This window comes from Podarcis erhardii, assembly GCF_964252035.2.
Source record: "Podarcis erhardii genome assembly, chromosome: 16".
Taxonomy (NCBI): Eukaryota; Metazoa; Chordata; class Lepidosauria; order Squamata; family Lacertidae; genus Podarcis; species Podarcis erhardii.
In genome coordinates, this window is record NC_138514.1 from 38,526,262 (window position 1) to 38,546,275 (window position 20,014).

General features: G+C 50.0%; 1 protein-coding gene across 1 annotated transcript; it reads right to left on the reverse strand.

The window, feature by feature from the left end:
- Positions 1 to 2,283: 2,283 nt before the first annotated feature.
- On the reverse strand, positions 2,284 to 19,469 carry ALDOC (aldolase, fructose-bisphosphate C). The gene is made up of 9 exons (XM_081843742.1): positions 19,234 to 19,469; positions 12,498 to 12,624; positions 11,152 to 11,363; positions 10,793 to 10,847; positions 8,497 to 8,657; positions 7,509 to 7,592; positions 5,776 to 5,950; positions 5,256 to 5,455; positions 2,284 to 3,138 (listed from the first exon to the last, which is right to left on the reverse strand). The coding sequence occupies exons 2-9, from the start codon at positions 12,607 to 12,609 to the stop codon at positions 3,043 to 3,045; spliced, it is 1,095 nt and encodes a 364-aa protein (XP_081699868.1). The 5' UTR covers positions 12,610 to 12,624; positions 19,234 to 19,469; the 3' UTR covers positions 2,284 to 3,042.
- Between the last annotated feature and the right edge of the window lie 545 nt (positions 19,470 to 20,014).

The window sequence follows — 20,014 nt, forward strand, 5'->3', positions numbered from 1 at the left end:
ATGGCGGATTTAGAACAACGTTTCCTAAACTCCTACCCACTCAAACCTCTCTTGTACCTGCGATACATTGATGATATTTTTATCATCTGGACACATGGTCAACAGACCCTGGACACCTTCCACCAGAAATTCAATGATTTTCACCCCACCATCAACCTAACAATGAATCAATCTATGCAAGAAATACATTTTTTGGACACTACTATAAAAATACAGGATGGGCGCATAGACACCACCTTATACCGTAAACCAACTGACCGACAAACATATCTACATGCCTCTAGCTACCATCCCAAACATACCAAACAGTCCATTGTATATAGCCAGGCACTACGTTACAGCCGCATCTGCTCCAATTCTACAGACAGAGACTCTCACCTAAGAGATCTACAGCAAACCTTTTTAGAACTAAAATACCCAGCAGATGAAGTTAGACAACAGATCAACAGAGCCAGACTGATACCCAGAGAGAACTTGCTGCAAGACAGACCCAAAAAAGAAAATAACAGAACACCTCTAGTCATCACATACAGCTCCCAAGTTAAAACAGTACAACGCATCATCAGAGATCTACAACCTCTCCTGGACAATGACAGTTCTCTTCCTCAAGCTCTGGGAGGAAGACCTTTCATTGCCTCCAGACAGCCCCCCAATCTTAAACAACTCCTAACCCACAATAATACTATAACCAGACTTAACACGGACACTGGCACCAGAGCCTGCAATAAACCCAGATGCCAACTTTGCTGCCACATACACCCGGACAACACCATTACTGGCCCCAACAACATCACACATACCATCTCGGGACTATTTAATTGCTCATCGTCTAACATTGTGTATGCCATAAAATGCCAACAGTGTCCTTCAGCTCTCTATATTGGACAAACAGGCCAGACCTTACGCCAAAGAATAAATGGACATAAATCCGACATCAGGAACCACAAGACAGAAAAACCAGTAGGAGAACACTTCAATCTCCCAGGACATTCTATACAAGATCTCAAAGTAGCTGTTCTATTACAAAGGAATTTCAGAAATAGACTGGAAAGAGAAGCTGCTGAATTGCAACTTATCACCAAACTTAAAACTATGGAGAGACCTGGTTTGAATAAAGACATTGGATTCTTATCTCATTATACATGACAAAGCCATTTTTCACCTTCTCACCCCTTGCTTTTTCCTGTTAGACCTATTGCAGTCGTTAAGAGTCGTCAACAGGCTCATCGCAGCTATCTGCCAATCACCCATTCCCACCACCCTTCTGAGTAATACCCCTCCCCACCTTCTCACTATATAGAAAGGTCCGGTGACTTCTGTTTCAGTGTATCTGAAGAAGTGTGCATGCACACGAAAGCTCATACCTAGAACTAACTCAGTTGGTCTTTAAGGTGCTACTGGAAGGAATTTTTTTATTTTGTTTTGACCATGGCAGACCAACACGGCTACCTATCTGTAACTGGAACTCTGGGTAATGTAGTTTGTAAAGGACAGGCACCCCCAAACTCAGCCCTCCAGCTGTTTTCTTACCACAATTCCCATCACCCCTGACCACTGGTCCTGTTAGCTAGGGATCATGGGAGTTGTAGTCCCAAAACAGCTGGAGGGCCAAGTTTGGGGATGCCTGGTAAAGGGCTTGCTTGGTAACTCTGTGAGAGGGAGTTAAACTACAACACCCAGAATCCTTTGAGGGAAAGCATGAGTTTGGAATGTGCTTTCAAGGCATAGGGGTATGAACAGGCCAAATAGCAGTTACCAGTAATTTTATTCCTTTTATAAACTGCTTGGCGAGCTTATTTTACAATCAATTTAAGGAAACAAACAAATTCATTAACAGTCCAGAAAGTTGGTTGCTTCAGGTAGCAAGCCTATGCAGATATTTAGAAAGTTAATGTGAGTTTAATCTGTTTGTGGTTTATGGTTGATTTAACTCTTGAAAAGAGTTAAATTATCAGTTATTGTTGCTAATTCTACATAGGAAGCTGCAGAGTCAGATCACAGGGTTCATCTAGCCCAGTACGGTCTGCACTGACTGGCAGCAGCCCTCCAGGGGGTTTTTTGAGGGGGGAGGTCCTCCTCTGCCAAGTGGGGATTGAAATAGGTGCCCTCTGCATGCAAAACAAATTGTTGTTGTTGTTGTTTGCAGAATAGCAGTGTATAAATCTTGCAAAATAACTAACCAAATTTTTAGTAAGAGAGGGGCACAAATTATTTTCTTCTTCTTAGACGGCATCGCAAACGACGAAGGTGTTTCAGAAGCAAACAAAACGAAACCTGGACAGCTTCACTCCTCTATCGGTTTATTATTATTATTATTATTATTAGTCATAAGGTCTATTTGGTACACTTAAGGTGCAAAGAGTGCACACTCGACACACAAGCACACACACACAGAGGGCGGTAACTGCCTCCCCCTCCCTATGGCGACTTGGGGGGAGCCCCCCATGCTGACATCGCCCGGCGTTGGGAGTACTTAGGGGGCGCAGCTCTGCAAAAGCAACAACCGACATCAAAGTGCAGAGCCAAATGGGCGGGGGGGGTAGGGAAAAGGGGTTCCCCAAATACACAGGCAGGGAGGGGTAGCCCCCAAAACGTCTTCTCCAGGGGATCCCCCCCACAACCTGTCGCCCCGTGCAATGGGCTCGCCCCACACCCCAAACTCGCTTCCGCCTCCGGGATGGGAACATCCCCTTTGGGGATCTTCCTATCGCTTCTTCCAGATGTGCTTCGGGATCCTCAGAACGACCCTGCAAGGTAGGACGGCGCTGCTAGGATTTCTACCCCCCCTGCCTCCCAGCTGCACAAAACCCAGCTGCTTTTTCGGCTGCTCCTCCTGGCGCGTCGCCCCTGGCACCGGGCACCCTCTGCGACTACTTCGCTCCTCTGGCGGCTACGGTAGAGACAAAGCTGGGTGTGGCTGTCGTGGCTGGTATGCAAGGTAGCAGAGTGGGAGGTTTTCCGTCAGTGGGGGTGGGGGTGGGGAGCGGCTACAAGCCTGGCCCCACCTGGGGGTGGGGGGGCTGCTCCCAGCCCAGTGGGGCCTCAGTAGGCGTGGTTGGCGACATAGAGAGACAGGCCTGCCGCGCCAGAACCGTCGCTGGACCCTTCGTACTTGCCGAGGGCCGCCAAGCCGTTGACCTGGAAAGCAGAAGAAGAGTTTGGAAAGACAACTCCCATCAGGCTCCGCTGACCTGAACAGATTTTAAACTACAAGTCCCATCACACTCAGCTGACCTGGACAGATTTTAAACTACAACTCCCATCAGGCTCAGCTGACCCGGACAGATTTTAAACCACAACTCCCATCAGGCTCCGCTGACCCGGACAGATTTTAAACTGACCTGGACAGATTTTAAGCTGACCTGGACAGATTTGAAACTACAATTCCCATCACACTCAGCTGATGTGGACAGATTTTAAACTACAACTCCCATCAGGCTCCGCTGACCTGGACAGATTTTAAACTACATCTCCCATCAGGCTCAGCTGACCTGGACAGTTTTTAAACTACAACTCCCATTGGGCTCAGCCGTCAAAAATACATTTTAAACTACAACTCCCATCAATCCAAGCCAGCACTGCTGCTCAGTGTGTGCACAGCTCTGAGCTAGATGGAGCCATTAATGGTCTCTGCATAAAGGAGTTTCCTATTTAAACAATCCTTTTATTTAGCATAAAAGGGACTAGAATCCTGCCCCCTTTTTTGTTTGGTGTACTACAGTATTTTAATTTTTTTTTTGGAAGCCGCCCAGAGTGGCTGGGGAAGCCCAGCCAGATGGGCGGGGTATAAATAATAAATTATTATTATTATTATTATTATTATTATTATTATTATTATGGAAATGGCCATAGCTCTTGCCCGTTTATATCCAAGTCGGCTCCCTCGGTTTCTCTTCTGCACCAGAATCTTTATTTTGAAAGCAAGCTCAGCAATGGAGCCCCTGCTTTTTGTTTATGGAAGGTCCTGGCGCCATCATCTGCATCACCGGTTGGAGAAGGGAGCAGGGAGCAGGTGACGGGGGTTGAGCCTTTTTCTGCCGGAGCCCCTGGAAGGATGCTGGGGGAAGGGACCCTGAAGGTCATCCAGCCCAACCCGCTGCAATGCAGGAATCTCAACTGGAACATCCCTGACGGGTGGCCCTTCAACCTCTGCTTTAAAACACCTCCAAAGTGGTGCCCAGCTCCTGCTGGCGGGTTTCCCTTGGGGGCGCCAGGTTGGCCACTGTGGGAACAGGAGGCCGGGCAAAGCGGGTCGCAGTCTTGATCCATCAGGCTCTTATGATATTCTTATAGAACCTCCAGCTCCAGAGGCAGTCTATCTCTATTCCTAGGTTTTATGGGGTCTTTGGTCGCTGTGAGAAGAGGATGGAAGACTAGATCTATTTGGTTCCCTTCTCATCTTTCGTTCTTTTTTCCTTTCTCCTTCTGTGATGGAACTCCTATTTGGGGACTTTTTTCCTGGCCCACGTAGGACCAGTCTGGATAGTTGGCCTTGGTGAAGATTTGACGTTTTCATCCCCAAATGTTTTTGATTTGAGTTTCTACTGAAATGAGGCTGCATTTTAATGTTGTACTTAATCTTGTTTTTAAATTGTATTTTAATCAATTGTTTTTATACCTGGTGTTAGCCGCCCTGAGCCTGGTCTTGGCTGGGAAGGGCGGGGTATAAATAATAATAATTATTATTATTATTATCATTATTATTATTATTATTATTACAGTGGTACCTCAGGATGCGAACAGGATCCGTTCTGGAGCCCCGTTCGCATCCCGAATGGAACGCAAGATGCGACAGCACGTCTGCGCATGCGCAGGTCGCGTTTTGCCGTTTCCGCGCATGCGTGTGACCTCATTTTGAGCGTCTGCGCATGCGCGAGCGGCGAAACCCGCAGGTTACTTCCGGGTTGCCTCTGTTGCCTCCGCTCTGTTACTTCCGGGTTGCCGCGGAACGCGCTCAACCCGAAGCACATTCAACTCGAGGTATGACTGTATTATAGATGGACCAATGGCCTGATCCAGCAACCAGGTGCTTCTGATGCTCTTGTGGAACCTCCAGCTCCAGAGGCAGTCTATCTCAATTCCTAGGTGCTTATGGGTCTTTGGCCACTGTGAGAAGAGGGTGCTGAACTGGGTGGGTCACTGGCCTGTTTGCCTAACCTGGGGCACCCGCATTCTCTCACTCCCTGTCCTGGGACCCTCTGCCCCACAGGAGGAGAAGGAGAAACACCCCACCCTGCCTCCCCCCTGCCCTTTACCTCGGCGCGTTTGACAAACTCCTCCGTGGCCGAGTCCTCATTCTCCCGCTGACCGCGCCAGGCGTTGAGGGCCGAGGCCTGCAGCGCCCGGCCGTAGGAAAAGGTCAGTGCCCACGGACGGGGCAGGGGGCAGTTGTTGATGGCGTTGAGGTTGATGGACGCCTCCTCCTCGCTCTGCCCGCCGGACAGGAAGGTGACCCCTGAAGGAGAGCGTGGGGAAGGAGGAGACGGCTGAGCAATCGGGGATTTCACCCTCACGACACCCCTGCGAGGGAGGCTGAGGAACAGGGGAAGGGGTGGCCCAAGGCCACCTACCGAAAATCTGGCACCTTTGGGAAGCCCGAGGAGCAGGACATGGGTGCAACGGCGCCCCCTGCCCACTTGGACTGGCATTCAAAGGTAGACTGCGCCGGAAGCTGGAGGCAGCATCAATTGGTTTGACGGCTTGTCTTTGAAGACCCTTGTGTGGCTTCCCAAGGGGAGCTGTGGGGCAGGCAGGCAGGAGGGAGCGCTGGCCTACCTGGGACGGCAGGTGGCACCGTGCGGCGCAGGGCGGTCACCGTCGCCATGGCAATCTCTTCTGGGCTGTACTTGGTCGGGCAGGCGTGCCCCGGGGTCACCATGTTGGGCTTGAGCAAGGTCCCTTCCAGGTAGACGTGGTGGTCACTCAGCGCCTTGTAAACGGCGGCCAGGACCTGGAAATCCAACAGGTGCAGCTGCAATGAGACTCCCCAACGCTCTTGCCATGTGCCCCATTTAGCGCCAGGTGGTCCCAGCTCTAAAGGAACCCCATAGAGACTCAACTGCTCCTCCCCAGGGGGCTAAAAAAGAGGATTGGGCCAATTCACATGTGGTGGACCTGCCCCAAGGTGAAAGACTTCTGGGAGAAGCTTTATAATGAATTGAAAAAAATGCTGAAATATACATTTATTAAGAAACCAGAGGCCTTTCTTCTTGGAATAACAGGTTTGGAGTTGCTCGAGAAAGATGTTAAATTGTTTTTGTATGCCACAACTGCAGCAAGAATCTTGTTAGCGAAGAATTGGAAAACGATAGAAGAATGGCAGATTAAGATGATGGATTTTTCGGAGCTGGCTGACCTGACTGGAAGAGTCCGCGACCAGAAGGAGGAGTACCAGGAAAAATGGATGAAATTTAAAGACTATTTAGTTAAATATGTTAAGATAACTTGATTGGAAAAGCTTGCAAATATTAGATAGGCTTAGGATTTAAATATGTACAGATAGAATTTACGGTAAGATGTTTAAGCTAATTTAGAAAGAATGAAATATGTTAAGTGATCAAGTTAATTTTTGGAGAAAATTGATTTTGGAAAACTGTTAAAATGAAATATAATGAAATTCAACCAAGGGGATTTGAGGAAGTCACTTAATGATGTTACAAAGATTGGTTTAATTATAAATAAGATGTGTGTGTGTGTGTGTGTGTGTGTGTGTGTTTTAAATTTTTTGAAAATTAATTTTAAAAATTGGGGGGGGGGAGAGGATTGGGCCAATTCAAGGAGGAAAGGGCTATTGATGGCTCCTGGCCACAGCAACTATCTCTTTCTCCACGGTCAGAGGCTGTTATGCAACTTGCCGGAAGCTGCTGAACGTTGGACGCTCAATGGCAAAGCTCTCCGTATGCTCTTTCGAGGCTTCTTTAAAAAGTTGCAGGTCACATTGTATTTATTTACGACATATCCAATGCAAAGGAGCACAGAAACAAAACGTTAACAAAACTATTTTGCTTCCTGCCAGCCCTTCTATTACTGAAAAAAATGACAAGGGGGTTCAGCCTTGCTGGCATTCTGCCAAACACTTTGGAGGAGTCTGTAAACTTTAAGAAGAAAAAGCATAAAAACCCAAAGATAGCCTTTCACCATGTGGATTAAGCCAGCCCTGTTTTCCAGCCCAAAATCTTACACTTGGTACCCCTCATTCTGGAATAGAGCTATAATGGAGAAAATTAAGGCTTCCAGATGCCATTTATGTGATTTGGTGTTCTTTCTGTGACGTATGCAATGGAAGCATTGTTTAAACCATGCTTGATAATCTGATAACGTTGAGAATTTACACTTGCACTTTGCCATTTTAACTCATGTGCAGCTGTGTTCTATGTACCCATTTCACGGGGGTTTTTTTTATCTGTTACAATTGTTCTGTTTTATGTACATTCTAAAATGAAATTTTGAAAGGGGTGGGGGCAGCCATGCCTGTTTTCTAAACTTAGACACACAGAGAGAAGCCTCACCTTCTCAGTCACGTACTGGCACCTCTTCAAATCGTGTTCCCCGTCGGGCAAGATCTCTGGTTCCACAATGGGCACGATGCCGTTCTAGAGCAGAAAGGCCAACACAAGCACTTAAGACGCGAGAGGCTTCTTTGCCCCGGATGACGGCTGGATTTCCCAATTTTGACAGTGTGGTGGTTGCATAATTTTATTTCATTTTTTTTTTTTTATTCCATTATTTAGCCCAGCTTTATTCCCAAGGAACTCAGCTTGGTTCTCCTCCTCCCCATTCACCCCCACAATAACCTTGCGAAGTAGCTTGGGCAGAGAGAGGCAGCCTGACTGGCCTCTGAGTGGGGGATCTGAACCCCGGTCTCCTGGTCAGACACTCTCACCACTAGGCAACACTGCCATCTTCCCCATCGCCACTCTGGGCATGTTGCAAGGCATGAGGCTAGCACAGGGCCAGAGCCCAGGGGTATGGTGAACCTGCTTGGCTTGCAGAAGGCCCCAGCTTCAAACCCCAACAGCATCGGGGCTGGAAATGACACCTCCCAGCTAAAACCCTGGAGAACTGCTGCCAGTCTGTGCGTACGCAGTCCCGATGGACTGTAGTCTGACTCTGCACCAGGCAGCTTCCTGTTTGCCCCTTTATTTAGAACCATAAGGACTATAGCCTTGTGGGGGGGCGGTTTAAAGGAAAGGGCTCTAGCTGCCAGTCGGTGTGGAAAATACCAAATGCCAGACCCTACATAAAACAGCTTCCCATGTTCCTATTTCAGGCGAAGCTTTATTTAAACGCATGAGGACTAGAAACTTTGTAGGGGAAGGGCCGTGGCCTGCTTTGCATACAGAAGGTCCTGGGTTCAGTCCCCAGTGGCATTTCCAGGCAGGACTGTGAGAGACCCGGGAGAGCTGCTGCCAGCCAGTGCAGACAATACCAAGCTAGACAGTCATTGCAAGGAGACTTCCTCTGTTCCAGACGCTCCCGGCAGCCGGGTGCCCTCACCTGCTGGCAGATACTGGCATAGCGCGCCAGGACATTGGCATTCTCCAGAATGGCCAGGGCGGAGGGGGTGTTATCACTGATCTTCAACACGCAGCGCCACTTGGCGAAATCCGCCCCGTCTTTCTTGTACTGAGCGCAGCGCTCAGAGAGCCCGTCCAGGCCTGGCAGGAGGAAGAAAGGGAAACATTGGGGGTGGACAATAATATATTTGTATTTTAAAAATCAAAAGCCTGACCTGTTAACTGGCACCTTCCTAAGGGATGGGCTGGAGATATTTAAAATAGTTAGCCAGTGGTACCAGGGTTTAGGGCTGCAGAGTTTAATTACTCCGATTAAACAGTTATGGAACTTTTAGTTACAACTTCCGGGTGAGAGCTTCTGCGCGATTAAGAGCTGCCTTTGAGAGAGGACTCTGCATTTTCCTTTTTCTTTCTCTGCGTTTTTATTTAGATTAGTTTCTTTTATCTCACTGTACTGTGAAAAAGCTTTAATAAAATCTTTTTTAAAAAAAGAGCTTTCAGTTGCCTGATGGAGGCAGTTAATCATTCACAAGCCCTGAGTTATTTATCAAGGTATTTCTGTACCGTTAAATCATAGAACATATCAAGGTGTGTTACAATATGAAAAAAAAGAGAACCACATAAAAAGATAAAAATTATATTGAAGCAAAAGAGACTATTTTAAAACAAGCATCAACAAACTGTTATGGGACATGTCTTTAATGCCTACACAGGTCTGATGAAATAGGAGGTTTCCGCAGATGTTATCATTATTAGTAAGAAAGGACAGCGCAGACTTAAACTATGGAACTCTGTCCCACAGGAAGCACTGGTGACCCCCAACTTGGTAAAGGTAAAGGGACCCCTGACCATTAGGTCCAGTCGTGGCCGACTCTGGGGTTGCGGCGCTTATCTCACTTTACTGGCCAAGGGAGCCGGCGTTTGTCCACAGACAGCTTCCAGGTCATGTGGCCAGCATGACAAAGCTGCTTCTGGCGAACCAGAGCAGCGCACGGAAACACTGTTTACCTTCCTGCCGGAGCGGTACCTATTTATCTACTTGCACTTTGATGTGCTTTCGAACTGCTAGGTTGGCAGGAGCAGGGAACGAGCAACGGGAGCTCACCCCGTCGCAGGGATTTGAGCCGCCGACTTTCTGATCGGCAAGTCCTAGGCTCTGTGGTTTAACCCACAGCACCACCCACGTCCCACGACCCCCAATCTAGACGGCTTTAAAAGAGGATTGGACCGATTGATGGAGGAGGAGAGGGCTATCGATGGCGGCTAGCCATGTTGGCTCTGCTCTGCCTCCATGGTTGGAGCCAGTAAATGCTTCTGACTACCAGTTGATGAAAACCACAGTAAAGGAAAGGGCTCAGGCTTAGATCCTGATTGCAAGTTTCCCAGAAGAGGCACCCGGTTGGCCACTGTGAGAGCAGGATCCAGCAGCCAGGCTCTTCTGATGTTCCTATGGAACCTCCAGGTCCAGAGGCAGTCTATCTCGATTCCCAGGTTCTTTGGGGCATTTGGCACGTGCGAGAAGAGGATACAGGATTAGATGAGCCACTGCTCTGATCCCGCAGGCTATTCTCATCTTCTTAGCACTCTTGGTTATTTATTTATTTAAGACAACCTACCCTCGGCCCTGGGACACGGGTGGCGCTGTGGGTTAAACCACAGATCCTAGGACTTGCTGATCGGAAGGTCGGCAGTTCGAATCCCCGCGACGGGGTGAGCTCCCGTTGCTCAGTCCCTGCTCCTGCCAACCTAGCACTTCAAAAGCATGCAGTGCAAGTAGATAAATAGGTACCGCTCTGGCGGGAAGGTAAACGGTGTTTCCGTGTGCTGCTCTGGCTCGCCAGAAGCGGCTTAGTCATGCTAGCCACATGACCCGGAAGCTGTACGCCGGCTCCCTCGGCCAGTAAAGCGCGATGAGCGCCGCAACCCCAGAGTCGTCTGCAACTGGACCTAATGGTCAGGGGTCCCTTGACCTTTACCTTACCCTCGGCCCTAAAATTTCATGGCATGAAGCATCTAAGACCTAATCCACTTATGGAAGAAGAGCAGATCAAGTTAATCCCAACCTGACCTTTGGAACAATGGGCAAGGGCAGCAAATGTGCTTTGTACTGAATAAGAGCATTGATCCATCCAGCTCAAAATCGTCTCTAGGATGGCTAAGGAAACAGCTATTCCGAAACATCGCTTTGACCTGCATGCATGTTTGAACACCAGCCAGCTAGCCGATGAAAATCCAACTCATCTGATGGGTTTGGCTGGGCTTTCAAAGGCTCCTACCTTGAGTGGTGGTCTCTCCATCAGTCCCAGCGAGGGGCACAACGCCCTTGTCCACCTGTGAAAGACACAAGACACCCAAGGGTGACCAACGCCTCTGTGACAGACCCTCTAGGGACCCAGACCCTCTCCAAGGCCCAGAACAAGCCAGGAACCTGCTGCCCTCCAGATCTTGCCACACTACAATTCCCATCAACCCCGAGATTATACGCCCATGGGAGTTGTAGTCCAAGAGGTGGGGAGGGCACGGGGTCGCCAGGGTCTGGCCTTGAGACACCCTGCGAACGAGAGCCGGCGGTCATTTCCTTTCCCTCGAAGGGGGAGAAACCTCGCGCCCCACAGCCCTGATTCGCCTGACGCACCTTGATGCCCACGACGATGCCCTTGTCCTTAACCATCTCGACAAAGGGCGTCCCGTCGTCCGCCTTCTGGTACATGGTCTCGTGGAAGAAGATGACCCCTCCGATACACTTCTCCACCCGGCTGTCGGCGCTGAAGAGGATCTGGCGGTAGAGACGTCGGTTCTCCTCGGTGTTCTCCACCCCGATCTGGTTCAGCCGCTTGGCCATGCTCCCTGTCGGAGGAGGAGGAGGAAGGCAGAGGGGCTTAGCAAACCAAAAACCCACGCAAATGTTCGGAAGCGCAATGGCGGGGGGGTCAGGGGTATGTGAGTCTGCAGCGCCCCTAGTCCGAGGGATCTTGACTCCCAGCCTCAGTTGCCATCTGTAAAATGGGAATCAAAAGCCACTCAAGAAGGTCAGCCAAAGCCAGCAGGTAACGCCAGCAGAGAATTGGTATCATATAATCCTAGGATGGGGAGGGATCCCCAAGGGTCATCTAGTCCAACCCCCTGAAATGCAGGAATCTCAACTAAAGAATCCCTGACAGCATTGTATTGGGTCCTTCCTTCCAGAGCAGGAGAAACCAAGCTTGCTCCATCTTCCTTGAGATATTTGAAGATGGCTCTCCTATCTCCTCTCAAACTCCTCTTTTCCAGGCTCAACATATCTGGCTCCTTCAACCGTTCCTCATCAGGCTTGGCTTCCAGACCCTTGATCATCCTGGTCGCCCTCCTCTGCCCACCTTCCAGCTTGTCCACATCCTTCTTAAATTGTGGCACCCAGAACTGGACACAGGACTCCAGGTGGGGCCTGACCAAGGCAGAAGAGAGCGGGACTATGACTTCCCTCGATCTGGACCCTGGGTGGGCAAACTAAGGCCCAGGGGCCGGATCTGGCCCAATCACCTTCTAAATCTGGCCCACGGATGGTACAGGACTCAGCGTGTTTTTACATGAGTAGAATGTGTCCATTTATTTAAAATGCATCTCTGGGTTGTTTGTGGGGCATAGGAATTTGTTCCTTTCCCCACCCCTCCAAAATATAGTCTGGCCCCCCACAAGGTCTGAGGGACAATGGACCTGCCCCCTGCTGAAAACGTTTGCTGACCCCTGAGATTCTGGACACTAGACTTCTCTAAATGCAGGCTAGAGAAACATTCGCTTTTTTGCTGCTGCATCACACTGTGGACTCCTGTTCAGCTTCTGGTTTCCTAAGACCCCCCCCCCCCCCCGCAATCCTTCTCACATGCTCTGTTGTCAAGCCATGTGCCCCCCATCCTATAGTTTTGCATCTGGGACTTCCTGCCTAAGTGGAGAACCAGTGAAGGAAATTTCCAGGGGCGCTTTTTAAAAGAAAAAGAGGCCTACCCACGGATTCATCGGCTGCCAGGATGCCCTTGCCCGGGGCCACGATCCGCTGGGCGATGTCCGAGAGCTCCATCTTCTGCTCCGTGGTGAGGGCGGGGTACTGGTGCGTCATCTTGGCTGGTTTTTCCTGCTCCAAAAGAAGGCACAAGAAGCAAGTCAGCAGAGACCCCTTACCTTTCCTGACATGGCGCCCATGGGGGCAGCTCTTTCTAGGGCTCCCCCACCCCGCAAATGGGGGTCACCAACTCCCGCCAACTTTGCCAAGGCCTCCGTCCACTCGCTGCTTTTATGCAAGCCTTGTTCGCTTGTCTTTAAACGATGACAAAAAGCTTCCAGATTCAACAGAAAGTCAACCCATATTCGTAGCAAGTCTGTACCGGAACCTTGTACATTTTCGTTATCCCCATTCCAAAACCAATCTATGGCTTTCTAATTTACTCAATCAATATCTGCTACAGAGTTCATGGCAACCTTATGTGCAAATATCAATTGAGTCAACATCTGTGCATTGAAAGCACAATTAGTTTAATACCATTTTTCAACCCCGTAAAAGCTTATCTCATTTATAAATTTTAAATTTATTGTTGTACAATGTTCTAATTGTTTGCTTTCCTTCTGGGACTGTACCCCCAAGTGTTTTATAAGCTGGTCTCCGACCGTAATAAATTATCCATTTATCTAACCCCTTAAACCAATTCCCAGCTGGGGGATGGAACTAGATAGTGAGCTTAAAACAGAAGCTCTGCTGAGTGTGACGAGCTGATCAGGCCTGGGAAACACAATTCGGGGATCTGGTTTTGCAAAAGGAATGGCAACGATTCCAGGATCACAACATAAGGAGAGCCTGTTGGATGAGGCCAATGGCCCACCTAGTCCAACATCCACTGTCTCTTGCAGCAGGGAGTTCCACAGTTTAACGCCTTTGGCTAATTAGTATTCTACAGCCTTTTAAAGGTATCATTGGGAAGCGGAGTTATTCTTTGTTGTTTTGGTTTAATTATTTACAGTGGTACCTCGGGTTCAGGTTACAGACTCCGTTAACCCAGAAATAGTGCTTCAGGTTAAGAACTTTGCTTCAGGATGAGAACAGAAATCGTGCTCCGGCAGTGCAGCAGCAGCAGGAGGCCCCATTAGCTAAAGTGGTGCTTCAGATTAAGAACAGTTTCAGGTTCAGTACGGACCTCCGGAACGAATTAAGTACTTAACCCGAGGTACCACTGTACTGTTTTTTATTTATCTTGTATTTTATTCTGTCAATGCCCCCCCCCAAATCTTTGGATGAAGGGCAGTATATAAATTTAAAAAGAAAAATGAACTATGCACTGTGGGAAGAACGACTTTCCCAGCTATTCCAAAATGCAAGCTCGTAAACAAAGCACACCTTGCTTTGCTTCCTGGGTTGCAAAAATACATTTTTGAATAATCTGAGTCCTGGGGACATATCACTGGGGTAGCCTCTAAATAAATAAATGTGTGTGTGTGTGTGTGTGTGTGTGTGTGTGTGTGTGTAAAATGTGGCTGCTTGTACGCTCTGAAGAGGTTCCCTTGGCGCTGCCCAGGGAATTAGTGTGCCAGGTGAGACAGAAATGGGAGCTGGGCCAGCCCCCTCTCTGCCAGGCCTCATTTGCTCAGGCAGTTGCAGGGGGGACTTCCAAGCCCCCCACCCAGCTGCGCCACCCAGACAGACAGACAGACAGACAGACCTGCCACCACTCTTCCTGCCTGCCCATCCAGGGAGCACGTAGCAGAGGACAAGTTACGTAACGGAGAGATGGGCGATGACAGCCACCGGCACAGACACGTGCCCAGTCTCGTGGCAGCCCCAGCCAGATGGCAGCACACGGCCAGGCACTCCCCGCCCCCCCCCCCAAGCACAGGAGCAGAGGGCTTTACTGTTAGTGACCCCTGAGGATTAAGCACCCTTCCCCTCTCAAGCACAGCCTGCAAAACAAACATGCCCTGCAAGGGCTTTTCTTTTCTGCGGCCACCAAATGGGGACCCATTATTAATTATTGCCATTATTATTATTATTATTATTATTATTACCATCATCATTATCATTATTATCAGTAGCACAGGCCCCAAATCCAGTGAATCAGTAGGATATTGTGATAAGAGTTTTATGGGCTCTTGGATACCCCATAAGGGGAAAAGGGCAGATTTTGTTTACATCAATATCACCAAATACTCTGGTTTCTCTTCAGATCACATAAATCTTTCGCCTTTTACAACAATATCCCCAAATATTCTCCCAAGAAGCCAGGAGCATTTGAGACTTAGAGATAAGGCAACATCATCATCATCATCATCATCATCATCATCATCATTAATACCTCGCCCATCTGGCTGGGCTTCCCCAGCCACTCTGGGCGGCTCCCAACCGAATATTAAAAACACAATACAGCATTAAACATTAAAAACTTCCTTAAACAAGGATGCCTTCAGATGTCTACAGCACATAGCACAGCATGGAGAAAGCGGAGAGAGAACAGGATGCTGTATTTTAAAATAAATAAATATCTTGTTGCAGTGAGTTCCATGGTTCAACTACACGCTGCCTGAAGCAGTCCTTCCTTTTGCCTGTCCTGAGCTTCACTGGGTGGCCTCCTTTTGGATCATCGCATTATGCAGAGACTGTGGTGGCCTAGTGGTGAGAGTGCCAGACCAGGACCTGGGAGAGACCCGGGTTCAAATCCCCCAGCTGAGCCACGAAGCTCTCGCTGCCTGAACTTGGAAGCCAGTCGCTCAGTCTCGGCATAAGCAACCTCACAGGGTTGCTGGGGGGATGAAATGGGGAGGAAGAGCACTTTCCATGCCATCTCCCCCCCCCTTTTTTTTATGAAGATTTCCCGCTCTGGGATCCCACAGCTTATTCTCCCCTGGTCTCCTCGCTGGCCCAAATAGGACTAATTTAGCCAGCTAGCCATGGTGATCATCTAATGTTTATTGGATGGATTTCCCCCCTAAATTGATTTTTGAATTCTGAATTTATTGTTATTCACGTTTTATACTGTATTTTATGCTGTTTTTTGTTGCATCAATTAAGTGTTTTAAATTTGTTGTCAGCTGCCCTGAGCCCGGTTTCTGAACTGGGAAGGGCGGGGTATAAATAAAATATTATTATCATCATCATCATCTTGAGCTCCTTGGGATATCAATACAATAAATAGACAATAATTAATAAATAAAAGGGGGGAAGAACCCTCTCGCCATCTCTATCACACCTCACATAATTGTTTACACCTCCACAATTTGCCTGGTTTCCTAAGCTACAAAGGCCCAAGCCTTGCTGCCTTTGCTACTTCTTGCCCCCCAACTCTCTGCAAGCCGCTGCAGGGGGTGGGACTGGATGGCCCCTGGGGGACCCTGCCAACTCTGCAGTTCTACAATGGTTATTCCATCAAAGCGACCTGTCAACATGAAGCAATCCCTGTCTCTGGGAGCTCCAGGAGAGTGTGGAAACACTCATAAGAACATAAGAAGCGGCTGCTGGATCAGGCCCATGGCCCATCTGGTCCAGTCTCCTGCACTCACAGCGGCCAAGCAGATGCCCCCATGGGAAACCCGTGGCAGGATTCGAACTCAAGAGCACTCTCCCTTCCTGTGGGTTCCAGCAACTGGGATTCAGGAGCACAGCCAGAGCAGAGCCCTCTCCCCCCCAGGAATCTGTCCAATCCTCTTCTAAAGTCATCTAGGTTGGTGGCCGTTGTGGGAGGGAGTTCCACAGCTTAACCCTGCACTGTGGGACGTCCCAAACGCTGTAAGCTCTCCTCCCAGGGAAGTCTTTCCACCCCCTGGGTCATTTGGGCTGCCCCTTCCGGAACCTTTCCCAAGACTTTGCAGTGTGTTTGCTTCCCTTCGGAGAAAGATGCACTAGTCCTCATTGTGCAGGCAGATACTGCTCCCCTTAAGCTCTTCTCCTAAAAGGACTGGACCCCTGTCTGTGATCCTAATCCTGCTTCCTGGGTGTCTCCAGCTGGGAGGAGTTCCTCCTAGGCGGGGGGCCAACACCCTCCCTCTTCCCCCACCAACACGAGGGGCAAGGCGGTCCCAAAACGCTGCCAGATACCCATCAAGCAGCCCTGTTCAGGGAAGTTTTAATGTGTGACATTTTAATATACAGTGGTACCTCGGGTTGCATACGCTTCAGGTTACAGACTCCGCTAACCCAGAAATAGTACCTCGAGTTAAGAACTTTGCTTCAGGATGAGAACAAAAATCGTGCTCCGGCAGCAGCGGGAGGCCCTATTAGCTAAAGTGGTGCTTCAGGTTAAGAACAGTTTCAGGTTAAGAACGGACCTCCGGAACGAATTAAGTTCTTAACCCGAGGTACCACTGTATTTTTAATCTTTGTTGGAAGCCGCCCAGAGTGGTTGGGGAAGCCCAGCCAGATGGGCGGGATACAAATAAATAATAATAATAATAATAATAATAATAATAATAATAATAATAATAATTAGTATTAGTATTAGTATCAGCACCAACGACCCCAAACCGGGCACCGGAGCTGCGCCAGAAACCCCCACCCCAGGCCAGGGGCCCTGTGACCTTGCTACGCCCTTGGCAGCTTTGTGGGCTGCCCCAACCCACCAGCAGGTTCTCACCCCCTTCTGAGGGCTGGTTGGCAAAGCCCAGGGCAACTTAGAGGAAGCCCCCCCCCCAAAAAAAAATCGGTGTCTGGTCAGAGCAGATGTGGCACGGTGGACGAGGGTGTCAGCCTGAGAAAGACCAGGGTTCCAATCTTCCCCCTCAGCTCAGTGGGTGACCTTGGGCCAGTCCCTGCTTCTCAACCTAACCTACCTGGCAGGGTTGTTGTGAGAATAAAATAGGGGTGGACCATTGATTTATGGCCTTTGGATCCCACCTTTTTCTCCAAGGAGCTCACGGGATTTGAATCCTGGTCTCTCCCAGGTCCCAGTCCAACACTCCCCCCACTCTGCCATGCTGGTTCATAGAAACTCTGGAAGCTGCCTTGTAGTGAGTTAGAGGCTTGGTCCACTTAGCTAAATAATGCCTACTCTGACTGGCAGCAATGGCTCTCCAGGATTTCAGACGCTCTTACAGCCCTACCTGGAGACACCATTGGGGACCAAGCCTGGGACCTTCTGCACACAGAGGAAGTGCTCTGCCACTGCCTATATAGGAAGCTTCCTTATACAGAGTCCATCCAGCCCAGTATTGCGCACACTGACCGGCAGCAGTGCCTCTCCAGGGTTGCAGTCTCTCCCAGCCCTACCATTGGGGGCTGAGTCTGGGACCTTCTGCATGCAAAGCAGGGGCTCTGGAGCACTGAGCTGCGCCCCACGTTCCCTGTAAATGTAACATGCACGCCAAAGAGGCAGTGTGGTATAGTAGTTAGAGACACCAGGGTTCAAATCCTCCCTCTTGGCCATGGAGCTCTCTGGGTGGGTGCCCTTGGGGGGCAGCCACTGCCTCTTGGGCTAGCCTGCCTCGCAGGGTTGTTGTTGTGGGGGGGGGGGGACCCTGCAGACCACCTTGAGTTCCTTAGAGATGGAATAGGAAAGCAACCAACCGATCGATCAATATATTAAAATTCAACATCTCATCTGGTGTTTTCCGCTTTCAAGAAAGCAAGTTGAGCCACAGGCAAGAAAAGTGATTGGGGGGCGGGGCGGGAGAGACTTGCCTCTTAGCCATCTGTCCAGAAAGGAAGATTTAATTCAATCCATCAATCTGCCAGGCTCACAAAAAAAGCTTTTTTTGAGCCAGGAACAAGAGATGTTGCCATTCCGAAAGCGTCCCAGGAAAGCTGCTTTCAGCGCCCCACTCGCTTCGCCACCCCCAACCCAGCCAGCGCCAAAGGACTCAGAGCTCCCTCCCCACCCCTGGGCAACGGGTGCCAGGGAACGACTAGCAAACAGGCAGGCAAGGAGAAATCGCCATTCCAGAATTCTGGGTGCAAGAAATACCCGCACATATTTTTATACCTACCAAGGGGGGCGGCTCAGAACAGGAGCCCCAAATCCAAGTGGAGGCTGGCAGGACCACCAAGACGGACCCTAACACGGCGGTCAGCAGCTGGGGGAGCCCCAGGGTGGAAGTCTGCCCCCTTGCCTCTCTGGACCCCCTCCCCGCCATTTGGGACTTTGCTTCCTGGGTTACAGAAATGCAAACATAATGATTTTAAAGGGGTATTTTTCGCAGGAGAAAGGATGCCGGAATTAGCAAAAGATGGGAAGGGGGTGGCGTTTGGAGAGATTTGGTGGCTGGGCCTCCCTCCACAACCACGCACGCACATTAGCTGGAACCAATCCTGCCCTATACTTTGCCTGCCCGGCGGGTGCCTCTGAGCACATGCAGAGTGCTTTCCGCCATCACTCCCACAGCAACCCCCTAACCTCGCTAAGGGGCTCCATCTGCCCCTTTCCTTCCTCCCATATGACGCCTCTTCATCACTTTGCACCGCAGCACAGAGGGGGAGGCTGGAGATTGCTCCCCCCAAAAAAAACCTTTCCCATCCCTCTAAAAAATATGTGTAGGGTGCTCCCCAGAAAACCAGGCAGAGATGAGGAATTGGGGGGCTGAAAAAAATAAACAGGGGAGCCCCACCACCAAGTGTCCTATCCTCGGACCGTCTTTTGTGCGGGGTGCTGTGCGTCCTTCCTCTCGAGCAAATGGTGGGGGTGGGTCTTGCCTTCCTGTGGGGAGGGGGGGAAAGGCAACGGTGCCACGGAGAAGGTGGGGGGTCTCTGGGACTCGATCCTGGCGGGCTTACCGGCCTCCCGTCCGTGCGTCCGTCTGTCGTCGAGGCTGGAGCAAGCTGCGTGTGCGGGCGGCGCGGCTCCGGCTCCGGCTGTAAAAGAGGATGCGGTGCCGCAGAGCTACGTGACTCCGGCGGGGGAGGCGGGGTAGAGGGAGGGAGGAGCCACCCCCCCGCCGTCCCCTCCCCTGACCCGAGAAAGGAGGGGTCCCCCCCCCCCCGCTCAGCCTTGCCCGGGACGGAGACGACTCCGGTTTCGACGGAGAGGCACATACCGGTAGATGCCGCCTTGAAGAGCGCAGCGCGCCATGCGCAACTGCGATGGGAAGCCTCGTTTGTATATTTGAGCATCATTTGTCTGTCTGTTTGTTTGTTTGTTTGTTTGTTTGTTTGTTTGTTTGTTTGTTTGTTTGTTTGTATCTCACCTTTCTGAGTACGTGGTTTCCCTCCTCCCCCTGTTATCCTCACAACACCCCTGCGAGGTAGGTTAGAGACGGAGAAAGGCAGTGACGGCCCTTTCTGGACCGCAGCAACTCTCAGCCTGGAGGCTGGGGTTGAGAGGAAGACTTAGAACATCTGGAGTTCCCAGCAGGGCAGCCCCACAAAACCCACAGCCCACATTTTTGTTTATTTTCAACCAGCCTTTATAGACTGCATCCAAGGATGAGATCCTCTTTCGCACAGCAGTGTGAAACTGTGGAACTCACTGCCACAGGAGGCAGGGACGGCAAGGACGGCTTTCATAGAGTTGGAAGGGATTGCAAGGGTCATCCAGTCCAACCCGCTGCATTCCTGA

Coding starts and splice junctions, on each gene's coding strand:
- ALDOC (XM_081843742.1), bottom strand. CDS start 12,609: ATGACGCACCAGTACCCCGCCCTCACCACGGAGCAGAAGATGGAGCTC. Junction 11,364..12,497: donor GGCAGCCGATGAATCCGTGG/GTAGGCCTCTTT, acceptor CTCCTCCGACAG/GGAGCATGGCCAAGCGGCTG. Junction 3,139..5,255: donor AGTTTGTCAAACGCGCCGAG/GTAAAGGGCAGG, acceptor TCTGCTTTCCAG/GTCAACGGCTTGGCGGCCCT.